The sequence below is a fragment of the Oncorhynchus clarkii genome, chromosome 19, assembly GCF_045791955.1.
Source record: "Oncorhynchus clarkii lewisi isolate Uvic-CL-2024 chromosome 19, UVic_Ocla_1.0, whole genome shotgun sequence".
Taxonomy (NCBI): Eukaryota; Metazoa; Chordata; class Actinopteri; order Salmoniformes; family Salmonidae; genus Oncorhynchus; species Oncorhynchus clarkii.
The window spans coordinates 60,424,396-60,443,455 of record NC_092165.1 but is presented as its reverse complement, the minus strand read 5'-3'; the positions used below and the strand labels follow the sequence as shown (position 1 = coordinate 60,443,455).

Sequence of the window (19,060 nt, the reverse complement as noted above, 5' to 3'; positions counted from 1 at the left end):
ACAAGCTGGGGTATAAGCTCAGAGCTCCGTTGACATTTCACAGAGATTTGCTTTGTGTTGGTGAGAAATCTTCGAAAAAGAACAGGACTTTCAAATGAATATGAAAAGCATATACACAAATAAGAAAATACTACTGTACCAGTCAAAAGTTTGGACGCGCCTACTCATTCCAGGGTTGTTCTTTATTTTTTTACTATTTTCTACATTGTAGAAACAATAGTGAAGACATCAACACTATGAAATAACACATATAACCCCAAAAAGTGTTAAACAAATCAAAATATATTTTATATTTGAGATTCTTCAAAGTAGCCACCCTTCGCCTCAATGACAACTTTGCACACTCTTGGAATGCTTTTCCAACAGTCTTGAAGGAGTTCCCACATATACTGAGCACTTGTTGACTGCTTTTCCTTCACTCTGCGGTCCAACTCATCCCAAACCATCTCAATTGGGTTGAGGTCGGGTGATTGTGGAGGCCAGGTCATCTGATGCAGCACTCCATCACTCTCCTTCTTGGTCAAATAGCCCTTTAACAACCTGGAGGTGTGTTGGGTCATTGTCAAATCAAGCGCAAACCAAATGGGATGGCGTATCGCTACAGAATGCTGTGGTAGCCATGCTGGTTAAGTGTGCCTTGAATTCAAAATAAATCACTGACAGCGTCACCAGCAAAGCACCTCCACACTATCACACCTCTTCCTCCATGCTTCACGGTGGGAACCACAAATGCGGAGATCATACTCGGTGTCTCACAAAGACACGGCGGTTGGAACCAGAAATCTCAAATTCGGACTCATCAGACCAAAGGACAGATTTCCACCAGTCTCATGTCCCCCGGTCTAATGTCCCCCGGTCTAATGTCCCCCGGTCTAATGTCCCCCGGTCTAATGTCCCCCGGTCTAATGTCCATTCCTCGTGTTTCTTGGCCCAAGCAAGAATTTTCTTCTTATTGGTGTCCTTTAGAAGTGATTTATTTGCAGCATGAAGGCCACGAGAGCCAGTTTCAGGTGACTACCTCATGAAGCTGGTTGAGAGAATGCCAAGAGTGTGCAAAAGCTGTCATCAAGGCAAAGGGTGGCTACTTTGAAGAATTTAAAATATAAAATATATCTTGATTTGTTTTAACACTTTTTTGGCTACTACATGATTCCATATATGTGTTATTTTATAGTTTTGATGTCTTCACTATTACTCTACAATGTAGAACATAGTTTATAAAATGAGTAGGAAATGAGTAGGTTTGTCCAAACTTTTGGCTGGTAATCGATGTCCATCTCACTTCTATCTTCATTGTTTTATGTCCTGAGAATTTGAGAAGAAAGATGGGTAGTTCAACGAGCGAGTGAGCCTATCAGGTAGCCTGTATTCTTCCACAGGATCCAGCCAACGGGCGAGTGAGCCTGTCAGGTAGCCTGTATTCTCCCACAGGATCCAGCCAACGGGCGAGTGAGCCTGTCAGGTAGCCTGTATTCTCCCACAGAATCCAGCCAACGGGCGAGTGAGCCTGTCAGGTAGCCTGTATTCTCCCACAGAATCCAGCCAACGGGCGAGTGAGCCTGTCAGGTAGCCTGTATTCTCCCACAGGATCAAGCCAACGGGCGAGTGAGCCTGTCAGGTAGCCTGTATTCTCCCACAGAATCCAGCCCACGGGCGAGTGAGCCTGTCAGGTAGCCTGTATTCTTCCACAGAATCCAGCCAACGGGCGAGTGAGCCTGTCAGGTAGCCTGTATTCTCCCACAGAATCCAGCCAACGGGCGAGTGAGCCTGTCAGGTAGCCTGTATTCTCCCACAGAATCCAGCCAACGGGCGAGTGAGCCTGTCAGGTAGCCTGTATTCTCCCACAGGATCCAGCCAACGGGCGAGTGAGCCTGTCAGGTAGCCTGTATTCTCCCACAGAATCCAGCCAACGGGCGAGTGAGCCTGTCAGGTAGCCTGTATTCTCCCACAGAATCCAGCCAACGGGCGAGTGAGCCTGTCAGGTAGCCTGTATTCTCCCACAGGATCCAGCCAACGGGCGAGTGAGCCTGTCAGGTAGCCTGTATTCTCCCACAGAATCCAGCCAACGGGCGAGTGAGCCTGTCAGGTAGCCTGTATTCTCCCACAGAATCCAGCCAACGGGCGAGTGAGCCTGTCAGGTAGCCTGTATTCTCCCACAGGATCCAGCCAACGGGCGAGTGAGCCTGTCAGGTAGCCTGTATTCTCCCACAGAATCCAGCCTAGCTGATGCAATTTTCCTGATTTTTGTCCACTTCCTTTCCTATGGCCTCCATTGATTTAGTCACCCTAATTCTGGCCTTCCTACAAGGGTAGAAACTGTTGAACGGATTATGATGAAGACATGAGGTTTGGACCATTGGTTTTCTTAAAAGAGGATTATTTTAATTTTTTTTACCCATTGGTCAAAAAAATTTGTGTTTTTGATTGGACGCCGTAAACACTATCACTACCTCACTCTCCAACCCTGGTTCATTCAACCACCCAATCGTAAACACTATCACTACCTCACTCGCCAACCCTGGTTCATTCAACCACCCAATTGTAAACACTATCACTACCTCACTCTCCAACCCTGGTTCATTCAACCACCCAATCGTAAACACTATCACTACCTCACTCTCCAACCCTGGTTCATTCAACCACCCAATCGTAAACACTATCACTACCTCACTCTCCAACCCTGGTTCATTCAACCACCCAATCGTAAACACTATCACTACCTCACTCTCCAACCGTGGTTCATTCAACCACCCAATCGTAAACACTATCACTACCTCACTCTCCAACCCTGGTTCATTCAACCACCCAATCGTAAACACTATCACTACCTCACTCTCCAACCCTGGTTCATTCAACCACCCAATCGTAAACACTATCACTACCTCACTCTCCAACCCTACTTCATTCAACCACAGCATTACGCTAAAAGATGAAAACAGAGTATCCTATATCCTGTGCTGTGGCCGGGGGAGGGGGATTTACACTGCCAGTGAACTAACAACACCAGTGAGTTAACATTAGTTAACATTAACACTAACTTAAAGCTGACCATATCCTGAGTTGTAGCAGGGTCGTATTCATTAGTGCACACCGTTGCAAAACCATTGCAAAACGTAGCAAAAATGTTTTTGTTTTTTTAATAATAAAAAAAAAAACTGGTGTTTCTTATTAGACAAGTTCTGGTAGTCCCTCCCTGTTTCAGTCCGTTCTCCTCCAACCTTAACGAACAGGCCCAGGTGTAGGGGCTTACCCTGCCAGTGAGTGGGTCCTGGTTCTGCAGCAGGGCATGGAGCAGTGTGGGGGTGGAATCCTCCAGGTGCAGGGCCTGGCACAAGTCAGATAGCTCCTCGGGGCACAGCGACCCGGCGCCGCTGGCGTCGAAACTCTCAAAGACCTCCTTCAGACGCTCCTCGTACTGATCCTGCTGGCCGTCATCCATCCCATAGGACAGCACCCTGCCCTGGACAGACAGGTAAAGATAGAGACAGGGTTAGAACAGACAGCACCCTGCCCTGGAGACAGTTAGCACAGTTATAGGACAGCACCCTGCCCTGGAGACAGTTAGCACAGTTATAGGACAGCACCCTGCCCTGGAGACAGTTAGCACAGTTATAGGACAGCACCCTGCCCTGGAGACAGTTAGCACAGTTATAGGACAGCACCCTGCCCTGGAGGCAGTTAGTACAGTTATAGGACAGCACCCTGCCCTGGACAGACAGAGTTAGCACAGTTATAGGATATCCTGACATGACCCTCCAGCATGACAATGCCACCAGCCATACTGCTTGTTCTGTGTGTGATTTCCTGCAAGACAGAAATGTCAGTGTTCTGCCATGGCCAGCGAAGAGCCCGGATCTCAATCCCATTGAGCACGTCTGGGACCTGTTGGATCAGAGGGTGAGGGCTAGGGCCATTCCCCCCTGAAATGTCTTGGAACTTGCAGGTGCCTTGGTGGAAGAGTGAGGTAACATCTCACAGCAAGAACTGGCAAATCTGGTGCAGTCCATGAGGAGGAGATGCACTGCAGTACTTAATGCAGCTGGTGGCCACACCAGATACTGACTGTTACTTTTGATTTTGACCCCCCCCCCCAAATTATTCAATTTCTGTTAGTCACATGTCTGTGGAACTTGTTCAGTTTACGTCTCAGTTGTTGAATCTTGTCATGATCATACAAATAGGACAGATAGCACCCCGCCTAAGGGACACACAGGCAGAGACAGGGTTAGGACAGACAGCACCCTGCCTTAGGGACACACAAGCAGAGACAGGATTAGTGTAGTTATTTCATAGAACAGTACGTTTGACTGGTACTGTATATATATATATATATATATATACACCCTAAAAAACCTAGGCAAGAGAATAACGAGTTCACATTCCAATACCAGTTTACAGCGAGACACTTACGATGAGGGTGGAAACATCCATCGTATGAACAGCCCCATCAGCCTCCACCCAGCACTGGGAGGTTGATCAACTGGCGCTACACACCAGAGTCATTACGTGGTCGAGTGGCAAGGCTTTTCCTAATCCAATCAGCCTTACCGGATGATGAGACAACCAGGCGTGCCACCCCAAATGACACCCTAATCCCTATTTAGCTCACTATCTTTCAGGGCTCTGGTCAAAAGTAGTGCACAATATATTGGGAATAGGGTGCCTTTTGGGATACAACTGATATATGGATACAGCCCAGGTGGATACAGCCCATAGACTTATACAGCCATAGCAGGGGCCTGGTTGGGCCGTGACACAGTGACTTCTAGCTGGTTGGGCCGTAACACAGTGACTTCTAGCTGGTTGGGCCGTGACACAGTGACTTCCAGCTGGTTGGGCCATGACACAGTGACTTCTAGCTGGTTGGGCCGTGACACAGTGACTTCTAGCTGGTTGGGCCGTGACACAGTGACTTCCAGCAGTCTGGGCCGTGACACAGTGACTTCCAGCAGGCTGGGCCGTGACACAGTGACTTCCAGCAGGCTGGGCTGTGGTACAGTGACTTCCAGCAGGTTGGGCTGTGGTACAGTGACTTCTAGCTGGCTTGGGCCGTGACACAGTGACTTCCAGCAGGCTGGGCCGTGACACAGTGACTTCCAGCAGGCTGGGCCGTGACACAGTGACTTCCAGCAGGCTGGGCTGTGGTACAGTGACTTCCAGCTGGCTGGGCCGTGACACAGTGACTTCTAGCTGGCTTGGGCCGTGACACAGTGACTTCCAGCAGGCTGGGCCGTGACACAGTGACTTCTAGCTGGCTGGGCCGTGACACAGTGACTTCCAGCAGGTTGGGCTGTGACACAGTGACTTCCAGCAGGTTGGGCCGTGACACAGTGACTTCCAGCAGGTTTGGCTGTGGCACAGTGACTTCCAGCTGGCTGGGCCGTGACACAGTGACTTCCAGCAGAGCCGTGACACAGTGACTTCCAGCTAGCTGGGCCGTGACACAGTGACTTCCAGCAGGTTGGGCCGTGCCACAGTGACTTCCAGCTGGCTGGGCTGTGGTACAGTGACTTTCAGCTAGCTGGGCTGTGACACAGTGACTTCCAGCAGGGCCGTGACACAGTGACTTCCAGCTGGTTGGGCCGTGACACAGTGACTTCCAGCAGACTGGGCCGTGACACAGTGACTTCCAGCTGGTTGGGCTGTGACACAGTGACTTCCAGCTGGTTGGGCCGTGGTACAGTGACTTCCAGCTGGCTGGGCCGTGACACAGTGACTTCCAGCAGGGCTGTGACACAGTGACTTCCAGCAGGGCCGTGACACAGTGACTTCCAGCTGGGCCGTGACACAGTGACTTCCAGCAGGGCCGTGACACAGTGACTTCCAGCTGGGCCGCGACACAGTGACTTCCAGCAGGGCCGTGACACAGTAACTTCCAGCAGGGCCGTGACACAGTGACTTCCAGCAGGGCCGTGACACAGTGACTTCCAGCTGGGCCGCGACACAGTGACTTCCAGCAGGGCCGTGACACAGTGACTTCCAGCAGGGCCGTGACACAGTGACTTCCAGCAGGGCCGTGACACAGTGACTTCCAGCAGGGCCGTGACACAGTGACTTCTAGCTGGCTGGGCCGTGACACAGTGACTTCCAGCTGGCTGGTCCGTGACACAGTGACTTCTAGCTGGCTGGGCTGTGACACAGTGACTTCCAGCAGGGCCGTGACACAGTGACTTCCAGCAGGGCTGTGACACAGTGACTTCTAGCTGGCTGGGCCGTGACACAGTGACTTCTAGCTGGCTGGGCTGTGACACAGTGACTTCCAGCAGGCTGGGCCGTGACACAGTGACTTCCAGCTGGGCCGTGACACAGTGACTTCTAGCTGGCTGGGCCGTGACACAGTGACTTCCAGCTGGGCCGTGACACAGTGACTTCCAACTGGGCCGTAACACTGGGATGCTTCATGACACAGTGAGATGCCATAAGAATGAAGCATTACCTTTGACACATGATGGGATGCAGTTTGATGCAGAGGAACAAACTTAGTTTACAGAATACATTTGATGTGTATCTGCACAGAACTAAAAGTTGATATGGAAGATAAACCTCACAACAGATAAAATCATTGCTATTGTGCTCAGAGCTGGAACCAAGAACATTGAGTAAATATACAAAAAATACGAGCTTCAAGAGGAATACCCATACCATACTAACTAATCAACCAGTGATTTAGTCAGTGCATATAAACGGGTTAGCTGACAACATCGTGAAAACGATGCGACCGCTTCAATGGAGCAGAAATCTGTGTGTTGTTGTGATTCTGGATGGCCAGATACAACGTAGACCATCCAATCATTACCACCATTAAATGAGCTTCAAGTTACTAAGTTAGGCCTTGTTGTGAATCTGGATGGCCTTGTTGTGAATCTGGATGGCCAGATACAACGTAGACCATCCAATCATTACCACCATTAAATGAGCTCCAAGTTACATAGGCCTTGCTGTGATTCTGGATGGCCAGATACAACGTAGACCATCCAATCATTACCACCATTAAATGAGCTCCAAGTTACATAGGCCTTGCTGTGATTCTGGATGGCCAGATACAACGTAGACCATCCAATCATTACCACCATTAAATGAGCTCCAAGTTACATAGGCCTTGCTGTGATTCTGGATGGCCAGATACAACGTAGACCATCCAATCATTACCACCATTAAATGAGCTCCAAGTTACATAGGCCTTGCTGTGATTCTGGATGGCCAGATACAACGTAGACCATCCAATCATTACCACCATTAAATGAGCTCCAAGTTACATAGGCCTTGCTGTGATTCTGGATGGCCAGATACAACGTAGACCATCCAATCATTACCACCATTAAATGAGCTCCAAGTTACATAGGCCTTGCTGTGATTCTGGATGGCCAGATACAATGTAGACCATCCAATCATTACCACCATTAAATGAGCTCCAAGTTACATAGGCCTTGCTGTGATTCTGGATGGCCAGATACAACGTAGACCATCCAATCATTACCACCATTAAATGAGCCCCAAGTCACTAAGTTAGGCCTTGTTGTGAATCTGGATGGCCTTGTTGTGAATCTGGATGGCCTTGTTGTGAGAAAAGCTGCCGCGTGGGGAATCTTAGGCGGCTCGTTTCAGATAGTTTTATCTTGTTCTTGACACCATGTCTTGTTTTGACTGATATCATGTCTATGCTAATATTGCAACAACAACAAAAAAATCGCTAGCTAGCAAACCAACAACTGCAACGATGTATTTGAGTGATCATTGTGCACATTTATTGTTAAACATGTATTAACTAAACATTGTTTGACGAAATATAGGTAACATGTTGTCAACTATCTAAGCCAACCCTGTCTTTTTTTCCCTTATAGTTGGGAGCGCTTCGGTTTTGTTACTAAACAACCAAGCCGTCTATGGCAGAGGAGAGGAGAGGGGGAAGGGGAGGGAGAATGGTAAGAGCACCAAGTAGAGCTTGTTAATTGTTAAGTTATACAACCAAGATGATGCATATACTGACAAGATACATGTCTCTCGGCCCTAACAATGGGAGTCTTTGTCCACAAAGCGGCACCGCGGGCAGTCTAGTCTCCCGCCTATCCTTTATTTGAATTGGTGAATACATCTCATTATTGTAATCCTGTTATGAATATTCAATGAGGGCTGTTGATGTCAACCGGCCTGTATTCACTAGTGAGAGATGCTATGCTACAAGCTTTGTGTCATGAATGTGGATAGCCATCTTAGAGACAGTGTTTATTTCTCTATTTTGCCGGAATGTCACGTGTCCTACTTATATGGGCGGCAGGGTAGCCTAGTGGTTAGAGCGTTGGACTAGCAGCCAGAAAGTTGCAAGTTCAAATCCCGAGCTGACAAGGTACAAAATCTGTCGTTCTAACCCTGAACAAGGCAGTTAACCCACTGTTCCTAGGCCGTCATTGAAAACAAGTATTTGTTCTTAACTGACTTGCCTAGTTAAATGAAGGTAAAATAAAAAATATCAGAGCACTCGTAACAACTTAAGCGTTCCGAAATGTCTACTCGATCAAATAAGCCATGCATTTTTTTTTTTTGTTGACCAAATTCGACACCCCCTTTCATTGACCTCCGTATAAAAACTCATTGCTTGGTGTGTGAAATAACGGAAAAATCTCCACCGGTTGGAGGTAGACATATTTTCTGCTGAGTTGGGTCTCTTCCTCTTCCTCTCTGATTACAACAAAGACTTCTGGTAGCAACAGGATTGCCCCGACCACTTGAGGATCTGTCTTTTTCAGATCCCCATTTCCTGTGTTTGAGGTGTGCAAAATCCACGTGTCACTTAAATCTCGCTGATCTGATTGATTTCATTTTACTCCTGCGACTCTTTCATACCCCGGTATTTTTTCCCCCCCGTTAACGGGAAATGGCCTGTCAAACACACCCCGGTAATGGCTGAACGGAATACGTTGGCTTTCTATAAGAACGGATAAGAACGCAGATGAGTGCTGGTAGGGTAGACAGAGCAGGTGAGTTCAGGTAGGGTAGACAGAGCAGGTAGGGTAGACAGAGCAGGTAGGGTAGACAGAGAAGGTGAGTGCAGGTAGGGTAGACAGAGCAGGTAGGGTAGACAGAGCAGGTGAGTGCAGGTAGGGTAGACAGAGCAGGTGAGTGCAGGTAGGGTAGACAGTGCAGGTGAGTGCAGGTAGGGTAGACAGAGCAGGTGAGTTCAGGTAGGGTAGACAGAGCAGGTGAGTTCAGGTAGGGTAGACAGAGCAGGTGAGTTCAGGTAGGGTAGACAGTGCAGGTGAGTGCAGGTAGGGTAGACAGAGCAGGTGAGTTCAGGTAGGGTAGACAGAGCAGGTGAGTTCAGGTAGGGTAGACAGAGCAGGTGAGTTCAGGTAGGGTAGACAGAGCAGGTGAGTGCAGGTAGGGTAGACAGAGCAGGTGAGTTCAGGTAGGGTAGACAGAGCAGGTGAGTGCAGGTAGGGTAGACAGAGCAGGTGAGTGCAGGTAGGGTAGACAGACCAGGTGAGTGCAGGTAGGGTAGACAGAGCAGGTGAGTGCAGGTAGGGTAGACAGAGCAGGTAGGGTAGACAGAGCAGACATTGTAAGATTTTAAACAACATTAAAACTATATTTAAAAAATAAATAAAAATGAAAGATTTATTTCAGTCAACATCTGATGGACAAATCCATCCATTTTTGCATATACAGTTGAAGTCGGAAGCTTACATACAGTTTAGCCAACTACATTTAAACTCAGTTTTTCATAATTCCTGACATTTAATCCTAGTAAAGATTCCCTGTTTTAGGTCAGTTAGGATCACCACTTTATTTTAAGAATGTGAAATGCGGCCTCCCGGGTGGCACAGTGGTTAAGGGCGCTGTACTGCAGCGCCAGCTGTGCCACCAGAGACCCTGGGTTTGCGCCCAGGCTCTGTCGTAACCGGCCGCGACTGGGAGGTCTGTGGGGCGACGCACAATTGGCCTAGCGTCACCCGGGTTAGGGAGGGCTTGGCCGGTAGGGATATCCTTGTCTCATCGTGCACCAGCGACTCCTGTGGTGGGCCGGGTGCAGTGCGCACCAACCAAGGTTGCCAGGTGCACGGTGTTTCCTCCGACACATTGGTGCGGCTGGCTTCCGGGTTGGATGTGTGCTGTGTTAAGAAGCAGTGCAGCTTGGTTGGGTTGTGTATCGGAGGACGCATGACTTTCAACCTTCGTCTCTCCCGAGCCCGTACGGGAGTTGTAGCGATGAGACAAGATAGTAGCTACTAAAAACAATTGGAGACCACGAAATTGGGGAGAAAAAGGGGTAAAATTCAACAAAAAAAAACACACAAAAAAAAAAGAATGTGAAAGTCAGAATAACAGTAGAGAGAATTATTTATTTCAGCTTTTAATTCTTTCATCACATTCCCAGTGGGTCAGCAGTTTACATTCACTCTATTAGTATTTGGTATTTGGCCCATTCCTCCTGACAGATCTGGTGTAACTGAGTCAGGTTTGTAGGCCTCCTTGCTCACACACACATTTTCTATAGGATTGAGGTCAGGGCTTTGTGATGGCCAGTCCAATACCTTGACTTGGTTGTCCTTAAGCCATTTTGCCACAGCTTTGGAAATATGCTTGGGGTCATTGTCCATTTGGAAGACCTATTTGCGACCAAGCTTTAACTTCATGACGGATGTCTTGAGATGTTGCTTCAATATATTCACATACTTTTCCTACCTCATGATGACAGCGATTTTGTGAAGTGCACCAGTCCCTCCTGCAGCAAAGCACCCCCACAACATGATGCTGCCACCCCGTGCTTCACGGTTGGGATGGTGTTCTTTGGCTTGCAAGCCTCTCCCTTTTTCCTCCAAACATGACAATGGTCATTATGGCCAAACAGTTCTATTTTTGTTTCATCAGACCAGAGGACATTTCTCCAAAAAGTACGATCTTTGTCCCCATGTGCAGCTGCAAACCGTAGTCTGGCATTTTATGGTAGTTTTGGAGCAGTGGCTTCTTCCTTGCTGAGTGGCCTTTCAGGTTATGTCAATATAGGTCTCGTTTTACTGTAGATATAGACACTTTTGTACCTGTTTCCTCCAGCATCTTCACTAGTTCCTTTGCTGTTGTTCTGGGAATGATTTGCACTTTTCGCACCAAATTACATTCATCTCCAGAAGACAGAATGCGTCTCCTTCCTGAGCGGTATGATTGCTGCGTGGTCTCTTGTGTTTATACTTGCGTACTATTGTTTGTACAGATGAACGTGGTACCTTCAGGCGTTTGGAAATTGCTCCCAAGGATGAACCAGACTTGTGGAGGTCTACAATTTATTTTTTGAGGTCTTGGCTGATTTCTTTTGATTTTCCCATGATGTCAAGCAAAGAGGCACTGAGTTTGAAGGTAGGCCTTGAAATACATCCACAGGTACACCTCCAATTGACTCAAATGATGTCAATTAGCCTAACAGAAGCTTCTAAAGTCATGACTTAATTTTCTGGAATTTTTCAAGCTGTTTAAAGGCACAGTCAATTTAGTGTATGTAAACTTCTGACCCACTGGAATTGTGATACAGGAAAATCTAAGTGAAATAATCTCTGTAAACAATTGTTTGAAAGATTACTTGTGTCATGCACAATGTAGATGTCCTAACCGACTTGCCAAAACTATAGTTTGTTAACTAGAAATTTGTGGAGCGGTTGAAAAACAAGTTTTAATGACTCCAACCTAAGTGTGTGTAAACTTCTGACTTCAACTGTATTAGAATTGTTTTAACAATTTCGATAACTTTTGCTACTTGTGCTAATGGCTAGTGACAAGATCAACAACAGAGACTCGTTGGGGATTCGAGAGAGACATGGTTAGACTGTCCCTGGCTCGTTGGGGGATTCGAGAGAGACATGGTTAGACTGTCCCTGGCTCGTTGGGGGATTCGAGAGAGACATGGTTAGACTGTCCCTGGCTCGTTGGGGATTCGAGAGAGACATGGTTAGACTGTCCCTGGCTCGTTGGGGATTCGAGAGAGACATGGTTAGACTGTCCCTGGCTCGTTGGGGGATTCGAGAGAGACATGGTTAGACTGGCCCTGGCTCGTTGGGGATTCGAGAGAGACATGGTTAGACTGTCCCTGGCTCGTTGGGGATTCGAGAGAGACATGGTTAGACTGTCCCTGGCTCGTTGGGGGATTCGAGAGAGACATGGTTAGACTGTCTCTGGTTCGTTGGAGGATAAGTCACTTTGGATAAAAGCATCTGCTACATAGAATGATTTTATATTATCTAAAATAATACTATGCATAACATTTTATGAGTCTTTCAAGCGCGACAGAAACACTTCTAGAGTACCTCAAAGGGATCCTGGTGTAGACTGGAGAGGGCTAAAGACTCAACTAATCTGTCTTTACGTAGCCAGGTACACACAAAGGAGTTGAGAGAGTGCAGGTAAGGTTCACGCAGGGCCATGTTCGGGGAAGGATAGACAGAGAAAAAAATAAACTCTTTATGACATAACTGACCGCAGCAGCTACGGCTCCACTCTGCACTCTGAGGTCAGTCGCCATGGGATACTTCCCAAATGGCTCCCTATATCGTGCACTACTTTATACTACAGCCCTATTCCCTATACCGTGCACTACTTTATACTACAGCCCTATTCCCTATATCGTGCACTACTTTTAAGCAGGGCCCAAAGGGTATATACATTGTATGACATTAACTGGAAATAGGTAACCTGGCTACTGGATTTAATTACATTTCCTGGACAGTTATACTTTACTGACCTCCAATTGTCTGCATAGTAAACCCATTATTAACCTAACCATAGTATACCCATTATTAACCTAACCATAGTATACCCATTATTAACCTAACCATAGTGTACCCATTATTAACCTAACCATAGTGTACCCATTATTAACCTAACCATAGTATACCCAGTATTAACCTAACCATAGTATACCCATTATTAACCTAACCATAGTATACCCATTATTAACCTAACCATAGTATACCCATTATTAACCTAACCATAGTGTACAAATTATTAACCTAACCATAGTATACCCATTATTAACCTAACCATAGTATACCCATTATTAACCTAACCATAGTATACCCATTATTAACCTAACCATAGTATACCCATTATTAACCTAACCATGGTATACCCATTATTAACCTAACCATAGTATACCCATTATTAACCTAACCATAGTATACCCATTATTAACCTAACCATAGTATACCCATTATTAACCTAACCATAGTACACCCATTAGTAACCTAGCCATAGTGTACCCATTATTAACCTAGCCATAGTGTACCCATTATTAACCTAACCATAGTATACCCATTATTAACCTTTAGTATACCCATTATTAACCTAACCATAGTGTACCCATTATTAACCTTTATTATACCCATTATTAACCTAACCATAGTATACCCATTATTAACCTAACCATAGTATACCCATTATTAACCTAACCATGGTATACCCATTATTAACCTAACCATAGTGTACCCATTATTAACCTAACCATAGTATACCCAGTATTAACCTAACCATAGTATACCCATTATTAACCTAACCATAGTATACCCATTATTAACCTAACCATAGTATACCCATTATTAACCTAACCATAGTGTACAAATTATTAACCTAACCATAGTATACCCATTATTAACCTAACCATAGTATACCCATTATTAACCTAACCATAGTATACCCATTATTAACCTAACCATAGTATACCCATTATTAACCTAACCATGGTATACCCATTATTAACCTAACCATAGTATACCCATTATTAACCTAACCATAGTATACCCATTATTAACCTAACCATAGTATACCCATTATTAACCTAACCATAGTACACCCATTAGTAACCTAGCCATAGTGTACCCATTATTAACCTAGCCATAGTGTACCCATTATTAACCTAACCATAGTATACCCATTATTAACCTTTAGTATACCCATTATTAACCTAACCATAGTGTACCCATTATTAACCTTTATTATACCCATTATTAACCTAACCATAGTATACCCATTATTAAACGTATAGTATACCCATTATTAACCTAACCATAGTATACCCATTATTAACCTAACCATAGTACACCCATTATTAACCTAACCATAGTGTACCCATTATTAACCTTTATTATACCCATTATTAACCTAACCATAGTATACCCATTATTAACCGTATAGTATACCCATTATTAACCTAACCATAGTATACCCATTATTAACCTAACCATAGTATACCCATTATTAACCTAACCATAGTGTGCCCATTATTAACCTTATAGTATACCCATTATTAACCTAACCATAGTATACCCATTATTAACCTAACCATAGTGTACCCATTATTAACCTAACCATAGTGTGCCCATTATTAACCTTATAGTATACCCATTATTAACCTAACCATAGTATACCCATTATTAACCTTTAGTATACCCATTATTAACCTAACCATAGTATACCCATTATTAACCTAACCATAGTGTACCCATTATTAACCTAACCATAGTGTACCCATTATTAACCTTTAGTATACCCATTATTAACCTAACCATAGTATACCCATTATTAACCTAACCATAGTGTACCCATTATTAACCTAACAAAAGTAAACCATTATTAACCTAACCATAGTATACCCATTATTAACCTAACCATAGTATACCCATTATTAACCTAACCATAGTGTACCCATTATTAACCTAACCATAGCGTGCCCATTATTGACCTTATAGTATACCCATTATTAACCTAACCATAGTATCCCCAATATTAACCTTATAGTATACCCAATATTAACCTTATAGTATACCCATTATTAACCTAACCATAGTATACCCATTATTAACCTAACCATAGTATACCCATTATTAACCTAACCATAGTGTACCCATTATTAACCTAACCATAGTATACCCATTATTAACCTAATCATAGTATACCCATTATTAACCTAACCATAGTGTACCCATTATTAACCTAACCATAGTGTACCCATTATTAACCTAACCATAGTGTACCCATTATTAACCTTATAGTATACCCATTATTAACCTAACCATAGTATACCCATTATTAACCTTATAGTATACACATTATTAACCTAACCATAGTATGCCCATTATTAACCTTATAGTATACCCATTATTAACCTAACCATAGTGTACCCATTATTAACCTTATAGTATACCCATTATTAACCTAACCATAGTGTACCCATTATTAACCTTTATTATACCCATTATTAACCTTATAGTATACCCATTATTATCCTAACCATAGTGTACCCATTATTAACCTAACCATAGTGTGCCCATTATTAACCTAACCATAGTATACCCATTATTAACCTAACCATAGTGTACCCATTATTAACCTAACCATAGTGTACCCATTATTAACCTAACCATAGTGTGCCCATTATTAACCTTATAGTATACCCATTATTAACCTCATAGTATACCCATTATTAACCTAACCATAGTATACCCATTATTAACCTAACCATAGTGTACCCATTATTAACCTAACCATAGTGTACCCATTATTAACCTTATAGTATACCCATTATTAACCTAACCATAGTATACCCATTATTAACCTAACCATAGTGTACCCATTATTAACCTAACCATAGTATACCCATTATTAACCTAACCATAGTATACCCATTATTAACCTAACCATAGTGTACCCATTATTAACCTAACCATAGTGTACCCATTATTAACCTAACCATAGTACACCCATTATTAACCTTATAGTATACCCATTATTAACCTAACCATAGTATACCCATTATTAACCTAACCATAGTATACCCATTATTAACCTTATAGTATACCCATTATTAACCTTATAGTATACCCATTATTAACCTAACCATAGTATACCCATTATTAACCTAACCATAGTATACCCATTATTAACCTTATAGTATACCCATTATTAACCTAACCATAGTACACCCATTATTAACCTGATAGTATACCCATTATTAACCTGGGGCGAACAAATGATTTATTTAATAAATTTGCCTAAAACATCTATTTTCTCTAGTCTACGCCAGTCAACACAGGCAGTGTTATGTGGGATCATAAATAAGATAGTGGCTGCTACAAGTTAGCTAGTCTTGGCTGTAGCTGAGTAGCGTGTCTCTCTGTCTGCCTCCCCCGGCTCGCATCCATCTCACCGGCACCTCCGCAGCTGTCGAGCGCCAGCCTCTCAGGGAATTATTATTATTATTGTTTTAATGATACTATTCAAATAGTGAACTCATTTCAAACCCCCGTCCCTACACCACACACACACACGTACGTAAACATACTGATACCTCAGATAGAGAGATAAGTAGCTTTGGTACCACCCACCACTTCCAGCTGCCCGTTGTCATAGTGACGTCATCACGGTCCTTCATGGACGCCAGCATTAGCCAGGTGTCCCCTGCTCCTCCAATCAGACTGAGAGTCCCTATTCAACTCAAGACAACGGGCTGTCCAAACCATACGGCCCGTCCAAAACGGCATCCTATTTCCTATATAGCGTACTACTTCTGACCAGGGGGTCCCGTAGGATGCAATTTGGGACGTATCCACAGTCGAGCGTTCTTTACCTTTCTGCATCTGCTAATCTCATTCAAGTGAACCATGATTGCTGATTTAGCATCATGGCCAGCTGATCACACATGAATCCCTTACCCAGCTAGTCAGCTACCATCATAAGATCACGGTAAAAACCCCAAGACAAAGACCAGGACCCGTGTCCACAAAGCAACTCCAGAGTAGTAGTGCTGATCAGGGGTCTGTCTGATCTAAAAAAAGGTCAAACTGATCCTAGATCAGCACTTCATACTCTAGGACGCCCCGACTCGACAAGTTGTGATTTGATATTTTTCTAGAAGGTTCTAAGCTGTCAGTAAAATAGACCTGTAGCTCCAAGGGGCTTGACCCCAACAGTCGGGGTCACTATGACTGTAGATTGACGGCTGTCGTTACAGAATCGGGACCGAGGCAGAGCAGACTGGCGCAGGGGAATCAGAAGACGAGGTTAATCTGGACACCTGCTGCGTCATGTGGTTTGGTCGTCCCACTCCCTGTAGACCTACTGACTGAGCTACTGATTGAGCTACTGACTGAGCTACTGACTGATCTGCTGACTACCAGAGATCCCTGTGATGATTCAGAATCATCATGCCAGACAATAAAAACAGTGTCCAAAATGGCACCACATTCCCTATATAGTGCACTACTTTTGACTAAGGGTCCATTTGGTTCTGGTCAAAAATAGTGCACTACATACATAGTGAAAAGGGTGCCATTTGTGACAGTCTATAAAATGTGCACATAAACCTATTTTAACCATGTGCTATTGTTTTCGATGCAACCAAGTAGAAATGTGTCCATATATCTCATAAAAAAAAGGGTCTACCAGTATTATTTAAATGTCAATGATTTACAGTCCAACAAGGCAGTCTTGATTAAACAACGTCTGTCTGTTGAGTGAAAAGGTACATCATCGCAACAGGTGCAACAAGCCATCAATCAGTACAATGCATAATGTCATGATCCCCAGGTTTTTTTGTTTTTTTAAGTAAGAAATTACATTTTGTTTAATACATTTACAGCACTTTCACGTGAATGTTCAACTGTGCTGGGAATGTTTACAAAACAAAACGTATTTATTGGCAATGACCATTCACCGATATAAGATTGTCATAATAAAGACGAAATTACAGGATGAAGCTAAATACTATTTATCAAACACTAATTTTACTAATCTGACAAATCCAAAGACTACTTTACTCTTCCCTGGGCAGCTAGCTAGGGACAAAGGACTCCTAGTCTATTAACCCCTGCACCGATTCCGTTGCATCGACATGTTGCGACCAAGTAAGCAGGCTATTCTGCTTGTTACGTTGTAGCAACGTGTTTGTAAAACGGAATGCATTGTAACGTGGCACTTTATTGAAGGCTCTGTCAAATGTGTTAATATGGAAGGGTCTCAAAAGCATCCTCGTCACAAAACAACGGCCTAGTGTGTCAATGTCCAGCCAAGGCAAAGAAAAGTGTTTGAAGAAAGAAAAAGTGAATCGAGCCGCTGCATGAAGAACAAGTTGAATTGTCGTGGAGGCGGGGGGGAGATCGACAGGCTACAAAAGCTAAACTAGACTGTTTCTCTTTATCAACCTTTTGTGATAATTATAGCCTACATGCAATACAGGTAAGTTGACATACTATTATTTATTTTATTTTTGTTTTGCAATTGCTATCAACTTACCCACAGAAACTCCACTGAGTCGAAGGCTGCCTATCCACTCTTCTCTGGTTGAATTATAGAGAGACCGTTACGGAAGTTTCAGAACCGTCCGTCCTTCCATATAAAAACAAGGTTTTGATTTCCTCTCAAATAAACCCTTCCGAAACTTATTGATTAAACTCCTTATTTGGGGCTAGCGTAACCCAGGTAACATACTATATTTTATACTTCTGTTGTCAAAAGGTTTTGTTCTCGTTCAACCGGCTAAAATACCTTCTGAGTCAGCTGCATCTCTCCTTTCGGATTTTGAAAAGCTCCTCGGAGAGGAAGGGGTGGTGACGCATTGAAAAGCTCTGGAGTCGCACGGATGCAGTCACTGGCGCGCCGCGTCCACGGGAGTTGAAATTCCTCTTCAAGGCCCCGACACTTTTCACAGGCAAGGAAGGCAACAATTTATCTGTTTAGAAGTATGTGTTTAATATGAAACGAGGGCATGACACAATTTTTTATGGTTAAAAAAATATATAGATACATACCAAACTTTGCAAATAATTGAATAGCCTAAATAGGCCTACATTTTAAATAAAACATGCCTTCATAACATTGAAAACTTAATCAAACAGTAAATTGCTTTAGTTTTTGGCATGAGTGTAATCTAAACAGTGTAATATAAGTTAAAGACAGTGAATAGCTGTAATTCTCTTTATTTGACCTATAATTATTAGGCTTCTTGATTTCCCTCTCCTCTGTGGCCTGCTGTTGTCAAACAGAACTCATATCCCAATGTGTGCATGTGTGTGTGTGTGTGTGAAGC

General features: G+C 44.0%; 1 protein-coding gene across 1 annotated transcript in view; it reads right to left on the bottom strand.

Annotated features, from left to right (window-relative positions):
• LOC139375445 (ninein (GSK3B interacting protein)) overlaps positions 1 to 18,557 on the bottom strand; it is a 99,416-nt gene extending 80,859 nt beyond the window's left edge. The window contains exons 1-2 of the mRNA XM_071117235.1: positions 18,268 to 18,557; positions 3,251 to 3,460 (exon numbers count right to left, since the gene is read on the bottom strand). Of these exons, the coding sequence (XP_070973336.1) occupies positions 3,251 to 3,439 (189 nt within the window). The 5' untranslated portion in view covers positions 3,440 to 3,460; positions 18,268 to 18,557. The remainder of the gene's footprint in view (positions 1 to 3,250; positions 3,461 to 18,267) is intronic.
• Positions 18,558 to 19,060: the final 503 nt, after the last annotated feature.